This window comes from Priapulus caudatus, unplaced genomic scaffold (assembly GCF_000485595.1).
Source record: "Priapulus caudatus unplaced genomic scaffold, Priapulus_caudatus-5.0.1 Scaffold7, whole genome shotgun sequence".
NCBI lineage: Eukaryota > Metazoa > Priapulida > Priapulimorpha > Priapulimorphida > Priapulidae > Priapulus > Priapulus caudatus.
In genome coordinates this window covers 1,068,241-1,092,087 of record NW_014577068.1, presented here as the reverse complement: position 1 = coordinate 1,092,087, position 23,847 = coordinate 1,068,241, and the positions used below count along the sequence as shown (strand labels likewise).

General features: G+C 41.9%; 1 protein-coding gene across 1 annotated transcript in view; it reads right to left on the bottom strand.

The window, feature by feature from the left end:
* Positions 1-10,034: 10,034 nt before the first annotated feature.
* The window catches only part of LOC106806129 (enhancer of mRNA-decapping protein 3-like), a 23,050-nt gene continuing 9,237 nt past the window's right edge, over positions 10,035-23,847 (bottom strand). Inside the window, exons 4-7 of the mRNA XM_014807986.1 lie at positions 15,488-15,817; positions 14,943-15,096; positions 12,110-12,327; positions 10,035-11,124 (exon numbers count right to left, since the gene is read on the bottom strand). Of these exons, the coding sequence (XP_014663472.1) occupies positions 10,793-11,124; positions 12,110-12,327; positions 14,943-15,096; positions 15,488-15,817 (1,034 nt within the window). The 3' untranslated portion in view covers positions 10,035-10,792. The remainder of the gene's footprint in view (positions 11,125-12,109; positions 12,328-14,942; positions 15,097-15,487; positions 15,818-23,847) is intronic.

The window sequence follows — 23,847 nt, the reverse complement described above, 5'->3', positions numbered from 1 at the left end:
TCTCTCTCTCTCTCTCTCTCTCTCTCTCTCTCTCTCTCTCTCTTCTTCTCTCTCTCTCTCTCTCTCTCTCTCTCTCTCTCTCTCTCTCTCTCTCTCTCTCTCTCTCTCTCTCTCTCTCTCTCTCTCTCTCGCTCTCTCGCTCTCTGTCTATATATCTAGATGCCTCTCTCTTTCGCGCTCGCGCTCTCTCTGTCTCTCTCTCTCTCTCTCTCTTTCTCGCTCGCTCTCTTTCTCTCCCCCTCTCTTCCCCTATCTCTCACCTCTTTCTCAATGTCTTATGTGTACTCACAGCCATACAAGAATTATTCATACATACAGCTCGCTTTATTAAATCCAACACACAGATGCCAGGTTGACATCTCGCATGAAATTTCACAGTGAAGCTTTCGTTGCACCGCTTTTCTCTATCTAGTTCCATCTCACCTCGTTCTGAACCACGTACCATATCACACTGAAACCATCGTATTAGTACGTTCTCCCACCTCTCTCTCTCTCTCTCTCTCTCTCTCTCTCTCTCTCTCTCTCTTTGGCGCTCACTCGCTTTCTCTTTAATTCCGTTCCACTTTGATCTCAGCAATGTAGCATGCCAAACTGATGCTTTCGTTGATGTACGACACACCTCTCTACTCTCGCTAGTTCCGCCCCCACCGTTACCTACGCCATGTACGTGCACGCACTGGTTGATGAGCGACACCTTGTTCTCTGTAACTCCTCGCGAGTTCCAGTGACGTCGGCACCTCGGCGACGTAGCGCCCAAGGCAAATGACGTAGGGACGATGTTGAGCACGCAAAAGAGAGCATGTTGCCAAGCAGGTGGTGCACATCGCAAATTCTGACCTTACTACCTTATTATACTACTTCGTTGTGGCGGCACTGCCCACCTTATTTCTATTCCTACCCTAAGGTATAGCGATTGGGACATAGCGCCTAAAGTAAATGGTCTTAGGCCGATGTTACGCATTTAAAACAAAGCGTGGACGCCGGACAGTTGGTGCGCATCGCAAATCCCGACCTTCATTTGTTCACTTTGATTGTCAATTGTGATTCAAAATTTTCACTTTGGTCGCAGCATCCCGCAGAATGCTATGCTAATTGTTCATGAAGATGGCGCTCGCGCGTTGCTCACCCACCGTTCAATGCCAAGATAATATTCTGCGGCCGTTCTCATACGTTCAAACTGGTTGCGGGCGGGCCGAACCGGAAACCAGACCCTATCATAATAATATCTAATATATTATTTATTAAATAAATCTATGCTGAGATACTGAAATTACTGAAGAAACATGCAGGTGATTTATAGCTTGCGGAGAGAGAGAGAGAGAAGGGTGGGAGACTGGGAAAAGGCGGTAGGGATGATAGCTGAGCGGCCGTAAAAGAAGTAGGAGGTCGAGCGAGGGACAAGGGGGGCAAGGGGAAGGACGGAAGGGGATGAAGTAGGTGTTTTGCACGCTACAGGCTAGTGCGCGCTCCTAATTATAAATACGTACAGATCTACTGATAACGATTTATTACTTAAATCTATGCTGAGATATTGAGTTTTTTTAACCATAAATAAATAGTCATCATAAAATATAACTCTTCTGGTGAGATATTGCGCATGCGCTAACACACGAACGTAGGCAGATTGTTTACTGACTGGTATATGTAGAGGGGACCTTACATGCAAGATCTTCTTCCTATTTCTCAAGTAAGGTCTACTGATGGAATGTTATCATATAAATCTATGCTAAGATAACTCCTCTTCATTTTAAATGCATAATTATTGCATAATATAAATTTTCTGGGGAGTTATTGCGCATGGGCGAACACCGTTATTAAATCACCGAGTCTCTCTCCCACGCTCTCTCTCTCTCTCTCTTTCTCTTTCCCCCTCATTCTCTTACTCCCCCCTCTCTCGCTTTCTCTCTCTCTCTCTCTCTCTCTCTCTCTCTCTCTCTCTCTCTCTCTCTTTCTCGCTCGTTCTCTCTCGCTCTAGTGAAATGAGCAATTTCAACAAATTAATACAAATGTGTAAATGACGTACGCGCTTAATACCTGCGGCATTCTGCCGCTACGTGGCGCGCATGCTCGGCCACAGTAATTGAGTGACAAAGCAGAGGTTACAACCCTTTTGCAGCTTTTTTCACAATTCCAAGAAAGAGTTTTGCTATCGCCCTCATCCCATCGGTGGTCACCCCTACATGTTCAATAATGAACCCGACCTAAACAATGCCCCCCCTGTACATAGTCATGTCATAGTTAGAATGAAGGCCCTACATGTACTCAAAAGTACCTCAAATACCATTTCCCACACGCACGCGCAAATGGTCTCCCTCTGGGTGGTGGGACACACCCCTGATTGCTGTTCTCTGATTGGCCACTTGACAAAAAATGTCCAACTCGCCAACTCCAAGGTGGCGAAATTATAACATGATATAATCTCCCAACTAGTTGCTATCGATCGGTTGGACGCGCAACTTTTGCGTTTACACTGCCGATTGTCAGTTGCGAAGTTGCGAAGTTGGTACAATTCGGCAATTCGCCAACACAAAGTTGGTAGTGTAAACCCAGCTTTAAGTCATAACGCTGCACGAATACTAATAACGCTAACTACCAAACACGATCACCTCAAAAAGATAACCTAAAAAAAATCACCTCAAAAAGCTCAAAAAGTCACGTGATCTACATTACCACTTATACATTGAGTAATTTTACTCACGTGTGCGGCGGACGCTGAAAATATTTCACGTGAGTATTTTGACGCATGCATCATTTGACTGAGTAAAATTACTCACGTGTGCGCCGGGCTTAACATTAATTTGATTCAATGTAACAATCGGGTCTGAGTTAATATTTGGCGTATGGACATCGCGAAGTTAAGATGATAATCTACGCATATTTTACCAACTGATGGCAGAGATGGCTCAGCAAAAGGCGGTGAGGAGAGTCTTGTCGGCTTGGACTACCTCAGCAAGCACGGCGTACTCCAGTTCAAGCACGGCGAAACGTCTAAGTTAATCACCGTCACCATCAACCGCGACCTGCCCGATCACGAGAAGATGTACAAGAACTTCATGATAGCTCTGCGCAACCCGAGTCTCGGTGCGAAGATAGGCGAACACGGGGCCGCAGTGTGCCACCTGGCGCCAGGTGAGAGAACCTCGCGTTACTGAAAACAGTAGCGGAATACTAGCGCAGTAAAAACCGCGTATAAGAACCGGCATTTTTCCAAGTTAGCCTGAAAAGGTTCTTATATAATTGCATGGTGTTTACTGGGAAATTAGGCTATTTAGGTTCTTAAATAGGTTCTTATTTTCTTAAGAGAAAAAGGTGCTTATTATTGGTAGAATATTGTTGCGGTCCCCTGTTTATATAAAATATGCATATAATTATGCCTAAATGACTGCAATCCAGACAAATATAAACCTTATTTCGTTTTATGTCCTTTATACCTTATAAACACCAACAAAACAAAACTAGATTGTTTTAAAACAATCTATGCCTGATAGAGCTTGTTTTAGTTGACTTGTGAATTTTCAAGTGTTAACTGAATTTTATCAAATAAGAACCTGTTTCAAATTTTAGGCTAAAACAGGTTCTTAATCACTAGGTTCTTATACGCATGTTTTTACTGTATGGCAAAACTAAATACTAGAATTGCCTCTTACAGAAAAAGAGTTACCCCGATTTTAACCCGGTAGCATTCCACTTGATTGCGTTTACGTGTCGGAAGCATGTCCGAATTAAAATACTTAACCGTGTCGGGAGTTTACGGGTAAAGTGGTGAAATTGCTTATGTGATAGCCGTTTATAACCGTTGTTCACAGGAGATAATAGATTCGCGATGTGGCCAGTTTATACGCGGAACCACTAATCTGCTTTAATATTTAACACACGGGCAGACATAATGTAATGTTTGCGTATTAATTGTTAACGGGAAATTCGCTGCGCCATGAATAAGCTAGGCTTAATACAATAATTTACTTAACGCTGATACTGTAGTCAACTCAACATAACTGTTACAATATCTGTTTCTTACTTATTGTGCTTACATTTTTATCAGATGTTCTCGGAGAAAGACTAGCTAACATGCGTTTCTCCAAAGAGGAGGACACTGGTTCCTGGGGCATACAGTTCTTTAGGTATATGTCGACATTTCATGTGCGTATTAAAACGCCCATCTTTTTAAATGCATTGATTTTTTAAATACGTATACATACGCGTTGGTATATTGGAAACATCATGGCATCTAGACGTATATATATTAAAACTATAAATTTGATTTAATCACAAAATCAATTATATTTGCTTTCTGTTATTATTTAATTAGGTGCAGCCATGTTTTAATAACAATAATTGGTAATTTTTAATGCAATGACTAGTGCAATGACAGTTGGTGGAGACAGAGATGAAGAAGGAAACGAGATTTTACCATCTCGAGCTGAATACATTCTTCACTTTCTATCCTTCTTGTGGAAAGTCTTACTAGCCTTTATACCTCCAAGGTATGTGTGTATAGGTTGTGCCTGCCGAAATCATTTATACGGCGAAACGAGTGTAGTTTTATTAGGTGCACTTATTTTTTTATCTTTCTTGATGTGTTACATCTTTCGTTCAAGATTGCTTAGCGTTTACCGATTACAATATATTCTTTGACGAAATGTGTCTTTCACTAATTTACGTTCAATAGGAAATACCTTGGATCATGGCCTGCATTTGTGGTGTCGCTACTTTTCATTGGAATGGAGACGGCAATAGTTGAGCAGGTACAAACAAGTATAAGTTTATGTACGATATTTGTGACGTGTATATTGTTTATACCATAGTAAATTTAATATTCCTTCATATATTATAAGAGATTTAATTCAAGAAGAACGCCGTTCAGATACGAAAACGTGCGAGTAACTGCACGCACACACGGCGCTGGGTTTCCCACTGCAAGCAGTGATGCCTGCATGCATGCCTAATATATTTACAGCTAGGACACCTTTTGGGATGTGTGATTGGTCTGAAGAACAGCGTGACTGGCATCACGCTGATTGCTCTCGGTACGAGTCTTCCTGACACATTCGCCAGTCGGACGGCGGCTATGCAAGACAAATTCGCCGACGCGTCCATCGGAAATATAATGGGCAAGTGAAATACATAGCGCGCCATGTTTGTTATCGTGTTCATCAGCTGTTAATGTACTCCTGCTAACATCGTATCGTGACGCGGAGCAGCAGGGGCGGATCAAGAGGGGGAGGGTCGAGGGCGTCCGGACCCCTCCTTTTTACCACAAAAAAGGAAAAAAAAAGCACACACACACACACACTTCTCTTTTATTCCATAAAAAAATCTTGTTTAGCGCTAGTTTTTCTGATAAAGATTTATTTATATATATGTAAATTCGTTATAAAAACCTAGAAATGGGCAAAGAGGGGTCCGCAGGCGTCCGGGGGACCGGATCTGATACTGAAATTTTTGCATTCTAGACATCAAAATTACTGCTCAGATGCTCTCAGAATGCACCAATTTTAAAAAAAAATCTTGGGGAGGTCCCCCAAACCCCCCTAAGTGGCCTAAAAGTAAGCAGGAAAAAGTGCCCTTTATTTCTTCCTGGACACCCCCTTTTCAAAAATCCTGGATCCGCCCCTGAGCAGCAGCTTGTATGATACACACACGCACTCACGTACAGACGCACGCACGCACGCACAGACACACGCATACACGCACGCACACGCACGCACGCACGCACACGCACGCGCACGCGCGCACGCACACACACGCACGCATACACAGTAAACGTGTTGCAATTTTTCCTTGTATAGGGAGCAACAGCGTCAATGTGTTTTTGGGACTCGGCTTGCCATGGGTGTTAAGCGCCATGTATCACTACGCGCGCGGAGAAAGGCTCGTCGTACCAACACAGAGCTTGGAACTGTCCGTGTCGGTTTTCACAGGCGTGGGTTTTATGTGCATCCTTACACTATTGCTACGCCGAAAGGTATGCTACTAAACGGCTAAAACCATAAATAAATAAATAAATATATATATATCATATATATATATATATATATATATATATATATATATATATATATAAGTAAACGTAGTAGTGTGTGTGTGTGTGTGCGTGCGCGCGCGTTTTAATATAATTTGGTGTATTTATATCAGATTATAATAATGCATATCTTTGTTTTGCTTAGGTACTGGAGGCGAACTCGAGGACCATGGGCATTCAAAAGCTGTCGGGTGTTATACTATTCGGCCTGTGGTTGAGCTATCTTGTTTTGTCGGCATTAGGCGCTTATGGTTTCATATTAGGAGAAAATGTCACTTAAAACATATTTGTGTCAGGTGTCACGGTTACATATTCATGCATGCACGCACACCATACACACATGCGAGCGCGCACGCACACACATGCAAAAAGAGATGCACCATATATATATATATATATATATATATATATATATATATATATATATATATTATATATATATGGATAGGCATACAGACAATCAATCGATCAATATATAAGCTGCGTTCACACGAGGAGAAAAGTTGCGTTCACACGCTAAAATATACGCGGCTTGCTAAGCCACGGCTTGCTTAGCCGCGAATGCTCCGGCTTGCTAAGCGCGGAATCATATTCCGCGCCATCTAATGCCCCAGTCACACATACACGACGCACGGCCCGCGCACTGAAAATTAATCAAAAAATGGAAATAGATCAGTGCGTCGTTGTGGCGCCCAACTTTGTCAGGATTTGGGAGAAGCTAGCGAGTTGACAACGAATGCACAGCGTGTTGCTAGCGCGCTGCGCGCATACAGGGCGCATACAGAGCGTATACAGGGCGCACATGTTAAAAAATCCAACGAATGCACAGCGGGTTGCTAGCGCTCATGCACCGCGCATTCAACGCACAGCCACGCACATCCAACGCACAGCCAACCACAGGTCACTTCTGGGATGAGCAGGGATATGGTGTGTGTGAGCACCTCCACCCATAGGACATTGAGTGATATTTGGTCCCAGAGGCAAGATGCCGCAGAGTGAGGGCAACTTCAGCCAGGGTCGAGGGCCTTTCTGTAGGTGGTATTCTGCTTGGTGATCCTCGACCCACTCTGGTTAGCAGCTCGTCGAACGTCTCGGGGGGCATCCGCATGAAGTTCTTGAAGGCTGCCTAGTCTTCGTTACGGATTCAACAAGTAGCTGGTCATACAGGCCAAACTGTCGTCGCCTACCGTTCCAACGGTCGGACCAGAACTCGTTGACCTCTTTCTCTTCTCCTTCTCCTGATGACATGGACTTGAGAAGTGCCAGTTTCATGAGGTTCTGCTGATGTTGTAGAACCGCGATTTCGTATTGTAGTCGCAGCCTGTCGGGATCCTCCATCTTCTGAGGTAGTTCTTCTAGACACGATCAGGAATCTCTGTCATCACCATGAGGGTCGGAGGAGAAGTGATGATGAGGAGGTGGGGCGAGACTCGTTTATATACCCATGGCTACAGCTGCGTACACGCTAGAAACACGCTAGAAGAACTCTGGCCGCGCTACAGACTCGTTCAGCACTCGTTCAGCACGCCCATATTCGCTGCATGTTCGCTGGACATGCGTTAGAAGCACGCTAGGTGTGCGCTAGGGTGGCGCTAGGTGTTCGCTACACCTCAGCCGACGAACATACAACGAATACCATCGTGTGCTCCGCGTGGGTCTGGCGTTGGTCCAGCGCGCCCTGCGCGTGTCTGGCGTCATTCTGGCGTGTACCTTCATGCGTCGAGCTCCGCGCACAATTTGAACATGCTCAAAAATCCCGACGCACACGCCCGCGCACGAGCGAATGACAACGATAACATAGCGTTGGTCCAGCGCGCTCGACGAACGAGTAACGAATGCTGACGCACACCCAGCGAACGACAACGCACTGGCCAAAATTGCTGATTTTCAGTGCGCGGGCCGTGCGTCGTGTATGTGTGACTGGGGCATAAGCCGCGTATATTCGGCACCACGCTGGCCGCGTATTGCTCACCTAGACTGGTACCCGTTCGCTGCACGACGTTAGTGTAGCGTGTGGAACTGTCGACCGGGTACCAGTCTATATTATTCCTGGCTAGCTAAGCCTCGAATCTCGTGTAACTCGTGTGAACGCATTTATACCAGAACTTAGCACCAACTAGTACTAGTACGGCTACCAGCTAGGTGGACAACAGTAGTAAAACAGCTAGGTAGTAGCTAGGTAGTGCTAGTAGCAAAACAGATAGGTGGATTGACGTTACGGTAAATAAAAGTGGAAGATGTAATAATATGAAAAAAGATAATGTGGTTAATGGTGAAAAAAATGTTTATGGGAAATGATATATACAATGAATTGAAATGGAATTAATAATGGAAAAACGAATGAAGAATGATGGAAAATGTGGGGGAAAAATGAATGCAAAAAAATGGAAATGATGATGATAATAAAAATGAATGAATTGATAAAAAATAAAATGATGATGAGAATGATGTGGTGATGATGGGAAGAAATATGTGTAATGGGTGTAAATGAAATTGGAATTAAATTAGCAGTAATGAATGTATTATGGTATGTGGGTTATAAGTTATGTGTCATGTTGCAGCGGCCCGTAGCCAGGGGGGGTTCGGGGTTCGAAAGAACCCCCCCCGGCCCCAAGCAAAAAAATTTTTTTTTTTAAATTTTGCGCAAGGAATTTCACCATCAGGTGACGCTCTATTTTAGATGTAATAATTCAAAATCTCCAATCGTGCGGGAGCAGTGAACAAGTGAACACCCCCTCCCGGCACCCTCCCCCCCCCGCTCGGTCGCTTGGCTGCCCTCGCACTGGTCGCTTCGCGCCGAGCAGGGGCGTGTACAGGGGGGTCCCAGGCAGTTCCGGAACCCCACCCTTGCCTCGCGCAGTAAAAACGCATACGTGAGGGGGTGTAATTTTAAAAAATTTCTGGGGGAGGGCCCCCAGACACCCCCTTCGCGTGCTCGCAACTTCGGGTTACGGTTAGACCCCCCCTGGTACAAATCCTGTACACGCCCCTGCCGAGCAAATTGCCAACATTGAAAAACGAACCCCCCCCCCCAATACAAAGCTGGCTACGGGCCTGAATGTTATTATGTTAATATGGACAGCATTCATAGAAATAGAATACACGTCGAAAACAATGTCATTTTATAATCAAATTAATTCGCCCATTCAATTATGTTTGGATGGATAAACGTGAATAAATAACGAAAGCGCATTCACGGAGAGCATCGGTACGGTACGTCATACCTATATATACATATATATAATTTAAACAGTATTCGGGAAGCAGTCAGGCAGCGCATTGTAATGTATACATATATATCTAGTGTGTGGAATAAATACTGAGAATGTTTGTTAGCGAACCCTGACTTCACTTTTTAGTGCTAATTCCCTAGTCACACAATTTAGCAGCTATAAAGATTATCAGACCTATTCGCTGAGAAAGACCAGCGGGGCCGGACTAGCACACAGCTCGCTCGTGCCCGCACTCTAATACCACTCTCAACAGACATGGTTTAGAATCAGTATATTCTAATAATTCTCGCACTCCGTTAATGATGTTCATGTATATAACGAGTCAAGTTCTTCTATAAATGACGCTGCAAAAGTTAATAAGGAGTAATGCGAATTGCATAGAAAGCAACAGTCGTAGTCGATTCATGTAAAACTCCCTTGATCGGACAAGGTATCGAATAAAAAAAAATCGTTTATCGTTTATTAAAAATTTAATGTTTTAAAACCTTTAATGTGTCACCGGGAAGTGGATATAGGGTCGTCATTATATACAGATAATAAGTGTCGTAGTAACCATACAAATTAACTGGGTTTAATACTAATTGAACAAACTTGCACGTAATATTTTTAATTAATGATTCTTAAGAACCTAAATTCACTGACATATCTAACCTTACCATGTCTCTAACTATAAAAAAAACATATGGTCATTTATTTGTTAATGCTGAAGAGTAGATGAAAATAACTCTTGATTCTGACATGTATTACACTAAGAATTGCTCAGCTGTAACTGCAACTGATACGTGTGTAGCAACCAAATAACTTTTTATTGATTATAACCGATGCCTTCACATACAGATTAATCTTGCATACTGTGATCTAACGTCTTACCACCATACGCTAAAACATCATTTCAGAGCACACCAAAATGGGTAGATTTTGCATGGAGATCTGGTATACTCATGCTTAATTCAGCTATATGTAAGATTAGAGATTGGGGGATTAGGGCTCATCACTATATTTATTCGTAGCATTATCATGAACATAAAATACACTCGTTTTGAGCAATTACATTGCAATTCATCCCAATTATTGAATTTATCACGAAATAATGGCAAGTATGCTCAGGAAATTTATTCCCTAGGATAGCTATATAATAATAGTATGTATCCAAAGGACTTTCTTGCTACCACAGCAACATTAATACACCAGTTGCTTGCTCCCCTTAACAGTCTGCTAAAAATAAAACATACATTTCACATAACAGAATAGATTGCAGTAACTATAAAAATTGGTTCAACTTCAGTACCGGCAAAGATTAGGCCACCATGACGTAACTTAAACAACATTAATAAGAAAGGCGTGATGAGTCAACCTGATGACAAATCAATGGCACAACATGTCATATTCCCATCCTAAACATGTAGAGTATTCAGTTTACATGAGACCAATTCCTGACCGCATTGACATTTCTCAAAAAATACCCTCCATAATTAAAAACGTTTAACATCAACAGCTACTCTAGCTCCCTATATATGTTACCACCTTTCAACACACTCTACTCGCTGCTATGCAAAGGAATTACAAACTTTGAACCAAATGGTGACTCGTACTTGATCCCCAGCTCAGTAAACACTCTCGCTGGTAAACCAAGGTCGCACAGGTAGATCTTGCCCACAGACTTTTGAAGCGGCAGTGGCAAGGCAATAGAAAGTGACCACTTGGCCTCAATCGCGACACCATAACTTGGAGGGTCAATACTCAGTACAGACGCACGATGACTTCTTGTCCAGTTCACTACAGCCTTGTACCATGACTCTGCATGCAATTGTTCGTTGTCATGGCTGTCCAGAGCATTGATGATTATATCAACAGAACCACTTGTCATCTCTGGAAGTAGAATCACAGATTTACGTACTACATCTAAATGCTCACAATATTGTGAGAACAGATATTTTCTAATCAACAGTGGTCTGTATTATGCCAAGATGAGGTTTGTATCAGACATTTTGTTGATAGGGCAGGACACGTACTTGGTTTACTGAAAAACAGTTACTGAACAACGAATCAGTGAATAAACCAAAACCACATGATTAGAACACCAATGATGTCCCAGTTATTGATTATAATTAAGAGTTGATAATTTACAGCCATTGATTACATAACTGATTATGAAAACTAATAATCAAAATAATAAAAACAGCCTGTTCTTATGATGATTGTGCTGATGTTTATCAAATCGATTCACAAACACAAGTTGTTTTATTCGATCTCTAAGATACAAACAATCAAACAGATGCCTGGCAGAAATAGAAGAAATGGCTGGTTTGACTGCACATATCAGCCACGTGAACTTACTAAATGCTAAATGTGTGATTTATCATGACAGTAGTTTTTAAATATTTCTTGAAAATTTCATTCAATATGAAATAACAACAGCTGTTCATGTTTACAACCAAATAACCATATTATATTATAGTAAGGTTGTATTCCCATTGTCTATACGATAAGAGAACCATTTTGAAAATACTATCATAGTAATTTCATTAACAATATAAAGATAATGTTAAAACAAGTCTCGTAAACATACATCTTATTATTCTGAGACGTTATAGTTTGCTTAAAGTACATTAACACACCTATGAAACAATACTATATAAACATAGGCTAGCTCTCTTAATTTTAGGCCAGCTAAAATAAGGTTATTAATTAAACTACGATGATTATAACCAATAGTCCAATTAAAATAAATTATCAATCGGCTTGGTGTAACGAATAATCAATTATCAAATTCCAACCAATTCCCATCACCAGACAACACTTCCACCTGCTAGGTGTAAGAGCTAAATATCTCACGTGTTCGAAATCAGCTCACCTTTTATGTTCTGCACATGCACACCACTGGTGCATTTGAACAGATTCATTTCCTCCTGCAGCCAATTGATCACCTTCACCGCATTGGGAATGAAGATCGTGACGTCAACATTGTGATTTGCGAGATGACGAGCACAGCTAACTCCCTGAGCACCCTGCATGTGAGGTCCACATAGCACTGCTGCTCTTGGCCGCTGATGCGAATTTTCGGGATTGATTCTAAAATAAAATATTTTCAGGTCACTACTACGTACCACATGAACTTCAGTGATTTATGTAATAAAATGTCAGCCTTTCCCTGATTTTTGGTCACCATAATACATGGTACTAATGGATACCAGATAAATGCCATTCATTCTGTGGGACTTATACTACACTTGATTGCATATAATCAAATTGTAAGAAATATGTTATACTAATAACAAAAGTAACAAAATTGATCATGCAACATTTAAGGATACTCTCCACCTTTTGCACGAGTATTGCTCTAATAAAGATTAAACGTTTATTGACGAATGAATCCAATCAATCACTTGTTTTATTTATAGAGGAGATATATCTCAATGCTCAAGCCAAACAATTTAATGAAATTTCCAGCACCTAATTTATGTTACCACACAAATTTATTTATCATAACACTGGTTGAATCATGTCTCTGACGTCATTATGACGTCAGCCGCGGCTCACTAAACATGTACGCGGGCAATCAAAACGCTCTGACAGTTCACATGTACCGTTATATATGGAGAAATAAGCATGTACACAGGTGGCACATAGTGTTAGCCATCGAATACAGTTGAAAATAAAATATCGGTAAAATTTTTCCTAAAACCTTGAGAGTATCCTTAACGTCAGAGACATGACACAACCACAATATTCACTAAGCCAGTATCATTCAGCGTCAACCCTGCTACAGCTGTCATTACATGTATTCATGTACATTCATGTACATTTGATAGTGATCCAACAAGTATGCCCAAAATAGTTCTCACACCTTGCAACACACCTTACTGTAAGGCGCGCGTTTGTTGACATGAGCGGTGCAGCAAAGCACATAGCTTTGTGACGTCAGGATGAGCGGTGTTCGAGCGTTCTGCGATGGTAACAACCTAATTTCTCAGAATTGAAGAAAAGGTGCATGGAACATTTTACCAATTTAGTGGTGTCAGTTAGTCATGGATATGTCACAGTAAGTACTAACCGTAGATATTTCACATACGTTCACCCATTTCTCACAAAGACGGTAAATTGTGAAAAATAGAAAAACGCCGATTTCTCCGTTCCGATTTCTGACATAGTAGTCGATGTATAAATGGATATTTCTCTGTGATTACAACTCGGAATAATTTAATTTTACACTCGTTTTAATGGTGACATATTGCTATAAAAAAGGGCGTCAGGGATTGTTACTATTAAGTGCAGTATTTTATGAGTTATGTCTCTTTATTCGCTAAAATTTTAAATGCAAACGTGCGACTTGAATTTTAGGCATTTTTTTTCATTTTTCTTGGTAAATATGAAACTTAAAGAAAAATTCTGAGGCGCTATTTTGGTACATATTGTGCTTAACATGTGGCGAAAATTTTGTATCCTCACTTTTTCTGGTAATTGAGAAATATCCAAAATACCATTTTTACATAAAAATTCTAAATTTGTGTGGTAACATAATTAGGTGCTGGAATGAGGTTTTGGCTTGAGCATAGAGATATATAAATCTCTCATATATATAATCTCTCTTATATATAAATATATAATATCTCCTCTATAAATAAAACAAGTGATTGATTGAATTCATTCATCAATAAACTATTAATCTTCATTAGAGCAATACCCGTGCAAAAGGTAAAGTTTTTAATACGAGACTTTTGCTCAGAAATGCTCAATCCAAAAAAAACATAGCAAAACAGTCTCACCTCACAGTGGATATATCACTGATTACACTAACTTGAAAAATACAAGATTTTATGCAATTTGCACGAGATGTGTAAGTCTATGGATGATAGATGGTGTTAGTAGTGCTACTATAACTGGTCCAAGATTACAAGAAAAGGCTTGCTGGTAATCGAACTTGCATGTTTTGGTGAATACGAAGGTTCTAATACATTTTATCGTTACTCTAGAGAGTTGCTGTTACTCAAGCAATAACGGTAGGTAATTAAACGGTCATAAAAGTGGGGAAAACACTAGACAATTTTCGAAAATATGGTTTTAACACTTGCAGGGTTCATAGTAGAAAGACACATGTTGAAATAAGAACTTATAAGACCCTTTCTGGAGGCCAAAATAAGACTTTATTATTAGATATATATTAGATATATAAATTATTAGATATTATTTATTAGATTTAATTATTCCGTATTATATATACAACACAATTCTTACTCTAAGTCGAGAACAGTTTATAAAACAATGTTGAAAAATGGTCCTTTGGCAAAAAATAAGGACTATTAAGTACTTTTCTAAGATTTCACCAAAAATAAGTACTAATAAGGGCCCTTATTTTATTTTTAGCAAAATAAGTACTTATAAGACTTTGGAAGACCCGCTACGAACCCTGCCTATGCAAAGCCCTAAACTAATATCCACATGGCTAGTGAATGAATTTTTATTATCTTCACTTCCTACCACGATTTTCAGTCAAACATTCAACAAATTAACAACAAGTACCTTTGGGAGTTCATCTCAACCTGATGTAATAAAAGTTATCGTACATGTACCCACATAAAACTTGAGGAACCTGACCAAGTACTGACTCTTGTATATGCTTCGAAAAGATCAATCTTGGCTATATCCCAGCATACACAGAAACCCTAATTGGGTAGCAAATAAATCACCTGTGACAGCCACCCAGCAGTTGCAGGGCCATCTCACTAGCAGAACGTCCGACCATCTCTAACTGCCGTGGTACACTCAGCCCGTACTTCTCAGCTGCTGAGAGCAGTCGAGTACGCAGACTATACGATATACTGGGAATCACAAGTCCAGAGTCTGCAAGCAAAGAAGTTGATAAAATGCACTATACTAAAGTCAAAAGTACAAAAGTACTGGAGTTTTTTCATCGAGCACTTAACAACATGGTTTTTTCATATATTTTTTTCTAGAAAATCATGTTTAACAAACAAACATTAGAGTCACTATTAAGATTATTAACTAATATACTACTACCTAGTTTAATATACACAAGAAAATTACATGATAATTAAGGGTAAGAAAATGCACGAAATTCCACGACCTGAAATTGAAGCTATACTGTAAGGATGACTACTGCATCTATGATAGCAATAGCAACAATTATATAAGAAAACTGAGTAACATTAAACTGTTACCATTTATGAACAAAAACACTGAGAATGATAATAAATTATAAGATGCAACTCACCAGTGTAATACTCCTGATCTGGGTGCGATGGAGCTGTAATTTGGCGGTAAACTGCTGGCACGTTTTCTAGCACGTTTTCATCGTGCCTGTATTTCGGAACCCGCTTGTTGCACTCTACTAGCCGCAGGCCTTCATTGGGCAGCTGCGAGTTGATTTCTTCAAAAACGGCTGCCTTGTCAAACAATGACAGATTATACTCGAAGTCAAATTCGCTCTCTATGATGTCACAAACATGTTGATTGAAGCAGTCATCATTGCGATCGTTTGGCTTTCTGCGTGAATGTTCGGCCTTCCTTGGCGTTCCTTGTCTTTTTGTGGTCGATTCGGATGCTGAAGCACATGCATGATGGTTATAGTATACTCATGATTACACATAAACCATCTGAATCTAAGTTAAAAAAATAGTAATGATGTGGTGTACAGTTCACAGTCACATTATTTGCTGTTGCTGTTCAAATAATAGATCAAATAGACTTTTAATCCTTTACCTCTTAAGTTTTATAGAGAAATCTCACTATTTCTGCATTACAGTTTCAACAAGCGTAGTTCGAAAAATCCAAATGCTGCACTGTTACTAAACACAAATGAAATGTTTACCAAAACTAACAGCTTATGATGAAAATAAGAGATCGCACTTAATTTGTAATATTTTAATGTGGTAAACTAAAAGGCCTGTTGTCATAATGTTGCGATCATGTCAGGCAAATGGTTATAATGCTTTATCTATGTTAACAAAGTTATACATTTCCACATACATACACTACATATACTAATACCCATACACTAAAATATGAGTATGTATTTATCTGAAGCTTTTGTACTATCATCATATAATTCATCTTCTAATACCTCCACAAATAAAACCCTACTAAGACTATTTAAACCAAAGTTCCCACTGAAATATCAGGGTAATATCATATGGGGTCACTTATTACCAAATATTTGTAACCAGGCACCCAGTTTTGTGAATTGTATACACTAACTGCCCCTCACCAACCCATACGGCATACACTGACTGTAAGCTTTAGCTTCTCATCCTAATATCATATGGGGTTCACTTATGCTCATAGGGTCTATGTCCCCCAGGGTACTGCCGGAATGTACCCTGGGTACGGTACGGTATACCGGAACGTACCCTGGTTTACGTAATCCGCAACCGTACCTGCACTATTGATGATGGTTTAGGTTTGAATTAGGTTAGGGTTAGGTGTAGGGCTCGGTCTCTTTCGGTTAAAGGGTTAGGTGTTTCAGGGAGAGGCTATACGTAGGCGACTCCTATATAAATAGTTAAGTCGTCTATAGACCTCGTTGAGTGGTAGCTAGCGAGTTACGGTCCGGGCATATTTAAGATGTTACCTGGATGGTTACGTTCGTTAAACCGACCGACCAAGTAATTCCGCAAGTAACACCGGGGACATAACGTCTCAGTCTTCAACTTATATATCAGCAAAATTCGGCATGGATGCCTAGTTATATTAAAGGTAGCTTCCTCGAACTCCACTTAATTGTTGCTTAAATAAACACGAGATAGACTAAGTAGAAGTATCATCTTAACTAAACTAACAGTTAGCTTTGAAATTAAACTGTAAAATAATGTAATACAAGCCTATATTTTGCTCATCGAGAAACAACTTCTGAAAACGCTTCGCTGTGGATTTCCGTAGCGCGCACTATATGTTATATTTTGAGCAACATCATTTTCAAATAGAGTCCAATGGCAGCCTCTTCAGGATGTCATAACTTTTATATAATCATTTTATGAAAATCAAACTTGGTAGTCTTAGACATAGAGGTCACTCGAAACTGTTTATGTTTAATTGTCAGAATTTTCGTTACCATTTTCGAGATGGAAACGTGATAAAAATACCCAACGAAAACGTATTCGAACGTAACAGCATGACTGAACAGGGATTCGCGACTCAACGTCACTCGTTAAGTCAATTCGCTCATGAAACGATAATCGCCGTTAAAGCATGGAAAATCCAAAAATGGTTGGCCACCGCGCGATTGTTTAATATCTACTAATTGCTGCCATATTCGTAAATATTGAACCATAATAACATTGAATAAGTTCTCTTTTTATATGTTTTTTGAACTTGCAAACCTAAATATGATGATGTATTTCAGTGAAAAAATGCATGTCTGATATTAGGGTCCAACGGAAATATGATTGCTAAAGAATTCAGATGGCCGCACGGTCGTTGCGGTCCGGTGACGCGTTTTGAAACAAGACTCTGCCGCCGTCACCTTGATCTAAATTTGGTTATTGTAAGTCCAATATTACTGTAATACATTACTATTTGTTGTATTACAATGGTTCTACATTACATAACACGGCCAGTGGCGGTAGCTGAACAAAAATGGCGCGCATGTTAGCATTCAAAAATGTAAAGCGATGGTGCAATAACATTCAACCCATAAAGTCTCTACTTTGTAGTCTACAACTTCGAATGAAGGATTCCGGAGCAATGGCTTTTTTTTATCCTAATCACACAATATAAGCATATTAACAGTTAACGTGCAATGTTATAACTAATTTAATTTTGCCTGATTTGTATGTTTTGCCGCTCTGAATAGTTGAGGAATCTCCACCTTTAACTGTAGTACCAAATTTAACTACTCCCCTTACCGAGAGTATATCGCCGGCTTTCTGACAGCTTGTAGCGGGAGTCTTGTTTTCGGAGCGTACTTGGAAGTGCCAAGAACAACTAGAGCAAGTCGGAACACTGCTTCCCTCTGCTGGCGTTAGGCTGACGCGATGACAGCGGGGATAAGACTAGATCCTTTTGCTGTTTGGTCTCGCCCTATTGCTTGCCAATCAGCGCCGTGGCTTGATTGCGTCTCTACGATGGATGTTTTATTGACTAACTCTTGTATATCAATTTTGCAACTGAAATCGTGAAAAGGCAAGTAGTTTAAAAGATCAGTGGATTTTAATTATTATAGTGTGTATATAGTATTTTTTCCGTAAACATTAATCATGTTTCCCCATTACGACATTACCGTATTGCTTGCAGGAACAGCAACTGTCGAGTAGATAACTTAACTATATAAAATGTCTTAGATAACTTCGTTACGTGAGCTAACCCAGCATAGCATGCTGAAGTTGGCCAACGTTGCCCAAACGGCTGGTCTTACAGCCTCATGCAACGTTGGGCAACGTGGCTGCCCAACGTGGGCCGCAATTGTCGATTTGTGCTCGTTGGGCATACGGCCCAACCGTGCTAGCGACGTTGGCCAAACGTGCCAACGTCATATTGCATAAGTGGCCAACGTCATATTGCCCAACGTTGACGCAACGTCATTTTATGCCAACGTTGGCAACGCTCAATATGTGCCACGTTGGCCCAACGTCAATATGCCGCTAACGTTGGCCAACTCATATTGCCAGTTGGGCACATGTACGTCATAACGTCAACTTTGGCCAGTCCCAAATCACTGCCAACGTTTGGCGGCAGACGTCATAACTCGCCACGATCGTCATTACCTGCCCACGTTGGCCCATTACGTCAATAAGCTTGCAGTAACGTTGTGGCCCAATACGTCATAAAACTGCCAACGTTGGCGCACGTCATACTGCAACTTGGGCTAACGTCATTTGCAAAGGGTTGGCCCAACGGCTTTTGCTCAGCGCTGCTAGACGTTAAGTTCCGCCCTCTACCACTACCACAGTCCGCGGCGCGCGCGACCGCTCTCTCTCTCTCTCTCTCTGAAAGCATATACACCATCTCCTCTTCTGGTTCACTTCCCTCACACACACACCACACACACACCCACACACACCTCACACACCACAATACACCAAACACACACACACACCACAAACCACATGCGTCTTCCGTCTCTCTCTTCCTCTTCTCACTCGCACACACGCGTGCACACCTCCCTCTCTGTTTCTCTCGTGCTCTCTGCTCGCTACACATACACACTTCCCTGCTCTGGTTCTCTCTTCCTCTGCGTCCCCATCAACATCAACACAACGAACGCAAAGATCCCCCATTCTCTCCGTCTCTCTCTCTCGTCACACACACACACACACACCCCTCTCTCTTCATCACACACCACACACCCTCTTCTCTCAGATCAGCATAGAACACACTCTACTCAGCAGCACACACACTCACACGTGGCGCGTTTGGCGTCGGCGTCGGGACGCGCGCGCGACGACACACTTTTATGGTGCGGACGACGTTGGTCAGGTAGCGGTAACTCTCCGTCTCTCGTCTCTCTCTCTCTCTCTGTCTCTTCTTGCTCTCTCTGACCTACTACAAACTCCTCCTGGTTCTCTCTCTGTCGACACAACACAACACAAACACGCACTACCTCGCTGCTCTCTTTGTCTCTGCTCTTTCCTCTCTCATAATCTTCCCACACACACACGCCAAAACACATCCACACACAAACACGCACAACATTTCTCTCTCTTCTGTCTCAACAACACGACACACATACAACACGGCGACACCTGCCGTTCTCTCTCTCTTCTCTCACACACACACAGCCCGCGCCGTGATCTTCTTCGCTAGTTTCTTTTCTCGTCACACACAACAACACAAACAGTCGCACCCTCTCTACATACACACACAACACAGACACACACACACACACCACACACCTCTGGCTTGTCCTTCTCAGGAACAACATACAACCTGCCGTCGTCAGGTATTCTCTCTTCTGCCTCTTCTCTCTCTCAGACAACAACACGCTCCCTCCCGGGTCTCCACTCACGACCAGTCCGCCGCGCGCAGCAAGTGCGCTCTCTCTCTCGGAAACACTACACTCACTCCCTCTCTGGTTCCCTCCTTTCTCTGTCTACAATCACACAGAATACAAAGCAGCGCACACCCCTCCTTCCTCTTATCCTCGCCACACAGACACACTCACACACACACAACACACACACACAAAGCCACGCTCTCTCTGCCTCTCTCTCACTCACACACACACGCGCGCACTCTTCACTCTCGTCTCTCTGCTGACACATACATCACTCCTCTCAGTGGTTCTTACTCTCTCAGATTCTGAGCACACCAAAAGCTCATAGGCGTAAAGTTCCGCAGTTGTCATGATCAGGTCCTTGGTAACAAGGAATCTCTTTTGTTTAGTAGTGTTGCCTATGAGCCCATCACACGCCAAGGGGAATGGAAAGAACCTTGCTGGCGCCTGACGTGTTCTTTCGCACAGTCGTTTAAGCGTAAAGCCCCGCAACTCGTTACCAAACACGTGTCCAAACCTACACGCGACTGACCTGTACAAATACGCACGCAGGGACGCTGAGTTGCGCCACGAGAGAATTACACTCCTGCGATTTTTAGAACAGGTAAGACGCAAGAGTAACAGTGACACAGAAGAGAGAAAGATCGAGGGAAGTAGGACAAAATAAGAGAGAGAGAGACAATCGGAGAGATCGAAAGAGAGGGCGAGAGATCGAGGGAGTGAGCGTGAGCGAGAAGCGAGACAGAGGAGAAGAGTGGGAGAGCAAGCGAAGATAGATAGATAGACAGAGAGACTGTGTAATTTACGTTCGTTTATAATTAGTATAATTAGTATGTATAGGCGCCGCTGTAAACTCGTCCGCAACATGCACGACGGCAGCAGCACACACACAACCTTATATAGCGAAGATGGTAATATGCACGCGCGCGCGCAATACATGTGTGTGTTTGATTGCCTGTGGGGCCTTTTTTTTATTTGATATATATATATATATACTAATTAAATGACAAAATATATATATATATAATGTAGTAAAAAAGTATGTTTAATATCAGTAATAGTCTGAGTCATGTAAAAAAGATTTAGTAACACACAGCACATAGTATATATATGTATATAGCTATATATAATATATATAATATACTATCGTGTGATTACTAATGCAGATACTACGGTATAATGCCACACAAACTGTTGTAGTGCACCATGGTGCTTTTTGCTGTAATCAATTATAACGATGCCAACGGCACCCTAAACTACTATTAAAAATGAGAACCGCTTGGTAACCTCTACAAGAGATCTCAAAACACTTTTCAGCAAACTGTATAGTGAGGATGTCTATGAATCTGTAAGTCCCGGTTTCGCTTTTTTTGCGCCGTCGCGTGTAGGTTCGAATGTGTTGGCTTTTACATGCAGCTCAGTGCGACTGTAACGAACAGTAAATATAATCTAGCATTGCGTATCCCTTCAACGGAAAAATAGTCACATGGAATTTGGTTTCACAAATAGTAAAACCGTTGCAATAAACTGCAAATTAAAAGCGGAGAGAATAGGTGGGAGAGAAAGAGATGCAAATACAGGGGAATTTCAACAGCTTGACAAGAGAAGAGAGAGAGAGAGAGAGAGGAGAGACGAGAGAGTAGAAGAGAGGAGAGATAGAGAGAGCGAGAGAAGAGAGAGAGAGAGAGCTAGAGACAGACACTCATCACGCACGCGCACGATAACATATATATCTAATGCAGTACCTATATAAATATCAAACGTACATAATAATTTCAGTCCCTTGTGTTTTGGAAAAAGTGCGGCGAGTGAAAAATGCGCAACCTCCTTGGCTCGCCGAGGTTGGTGATTTGCATCGGAGTGCCCCGCAGTCAACCGAGGCAAAACCTAGGGATGTGTGCATGCCCCCCCCGGCCGGGAAAAAAAATTGAAAACTAGACTTCATGAAATGCAATTTCCAACCATTTGGGCTAAAAATTAGCATTTCTGCATTGTGTAACTTGATTAATTTGACAATTTTTTTAGGTTATTTTTTTTTTGCAATGAACAAATAATCAGGGTCTTGGACATGTGGAGTTAACTTAATCACACATTAGCATGTTTGTCAAAAGGACAACAACTCATTTTATCAAAGTAGCTATTAAAACTTTATCTAAAATACCACCAATCAATCCGTCCATTCTAGAGGCGCTTTGCAACTGTGCTTATAAACATGTGAACCCGACTTCCGACAATGTTCCTGTGATGTTTTTACAACAACCATTTGCGTTTATCTTCGCGTTTAATAAGTCCTCATCTCTCTCTCTCCAGTCTCTTCTCTTCTCTCTTCTCTCTCTGTCCTCTAGCGCTCGCAGCCGCTCGTCGCTCCCTCTCTCCTCATCTTCCTTCTCTCTCTCTCTCTCTCTCTTTCGTGCGCGCGTTCTTCCTCGCTCTATATATTACTATATGCTCCTTTTCCTTTTCACCTCTTCCCTTCTCCGCATCTCCTCTTTCTCCCATCCATACTCAACCGACCTCTCCCCCCTCTTCTCTCTGTTCTCCCTCTCTAACTCTCTTCTCTCTTTTTTTTCTCTCTATTCTGTAGCACGCTCTCTTTCTTCGCGCTCTCCTCTCTCTCCCCCCCCCTCTCTTCGTCTCTCCTCTCTCTCTCTCTCTCTCTGGTGCCTGTCTCTACGCTCAGCCTCGCTCTCGTGCTCCGTGCTCTCTGTCCGCGCGCGCTCTCATGTCTTCGCCGCCCTGCCCACACTTTACGTATTGATCTCGTCTTTTTCCGCTGTATTGTCACTCCTTCTCGGCCCTGTCTAACAAATAGTGGCGTCGCTGGAATCAGTCTCCCGGGTTCTGTCTTTTCGCTACGTCGCGTGTAGGGTGAAGGGTTGTGCAAGGTGGCTTTTTACACTCAGCGACTCCTACCCGAACTGTTTGAATTAATCTAGCTTTCGTATCCCATCGCCTGGGAAAAATATCACAATGGAATTTGTCACAAATAGTAAAACTCGCTTGTAATTAAACTTCTCAAAAACAAAAGCGGAGGAAACAGAGGTGGGAGAGAAGAGTACTGGCCGATACAAAGGGAAGTTTGGTAAATTTGAAGAAGGAATAAGGAATAAAAGATAGTGGGAAGAAAAGGAAAAAAACAACACAATCGAGTGTGATGGAAGAAGAATGAGGGTGCGAGAGGAGGGAACCGACGATAGAGTAGAGAGAGTTGTGGGGAGAAAGAGACAGAAAGTGACGAAAGAACAGAAAGATAGGGAATAATGGGGGGGGCGACCGGAAGAGAGAGAAGAGATCCGAGAGAGAGAGAGAGAGAGTGTGGGTGTGAGAAGAAAGGAAGAAACAGAGAAGAATGAGCGGCGAGGTGGTTGAGCTATGGATATGAGAGAGGAGATGCGGAGCAAAGGGAAGGAGGTGAAAACGGGAAAGGAGGATATATATAATAATAGGGGAGCCGACGTAGGAGAGAACGCGCGCACGAAAGAAGGGAGAGCAGAGAGAGAAGAGAGAGAGAGTAGTTAGAGAGAGAGAGAGAGGAGAGGGAGAGGAGAGCGAGAGCGAGAGCGCGAGCGAGAGCGGGCCGAAGCGCGTAGCAGACGAGCGCAGAGAGACAGAGAGACAGAGAGAGAGAGACAGAGAGAATAAGA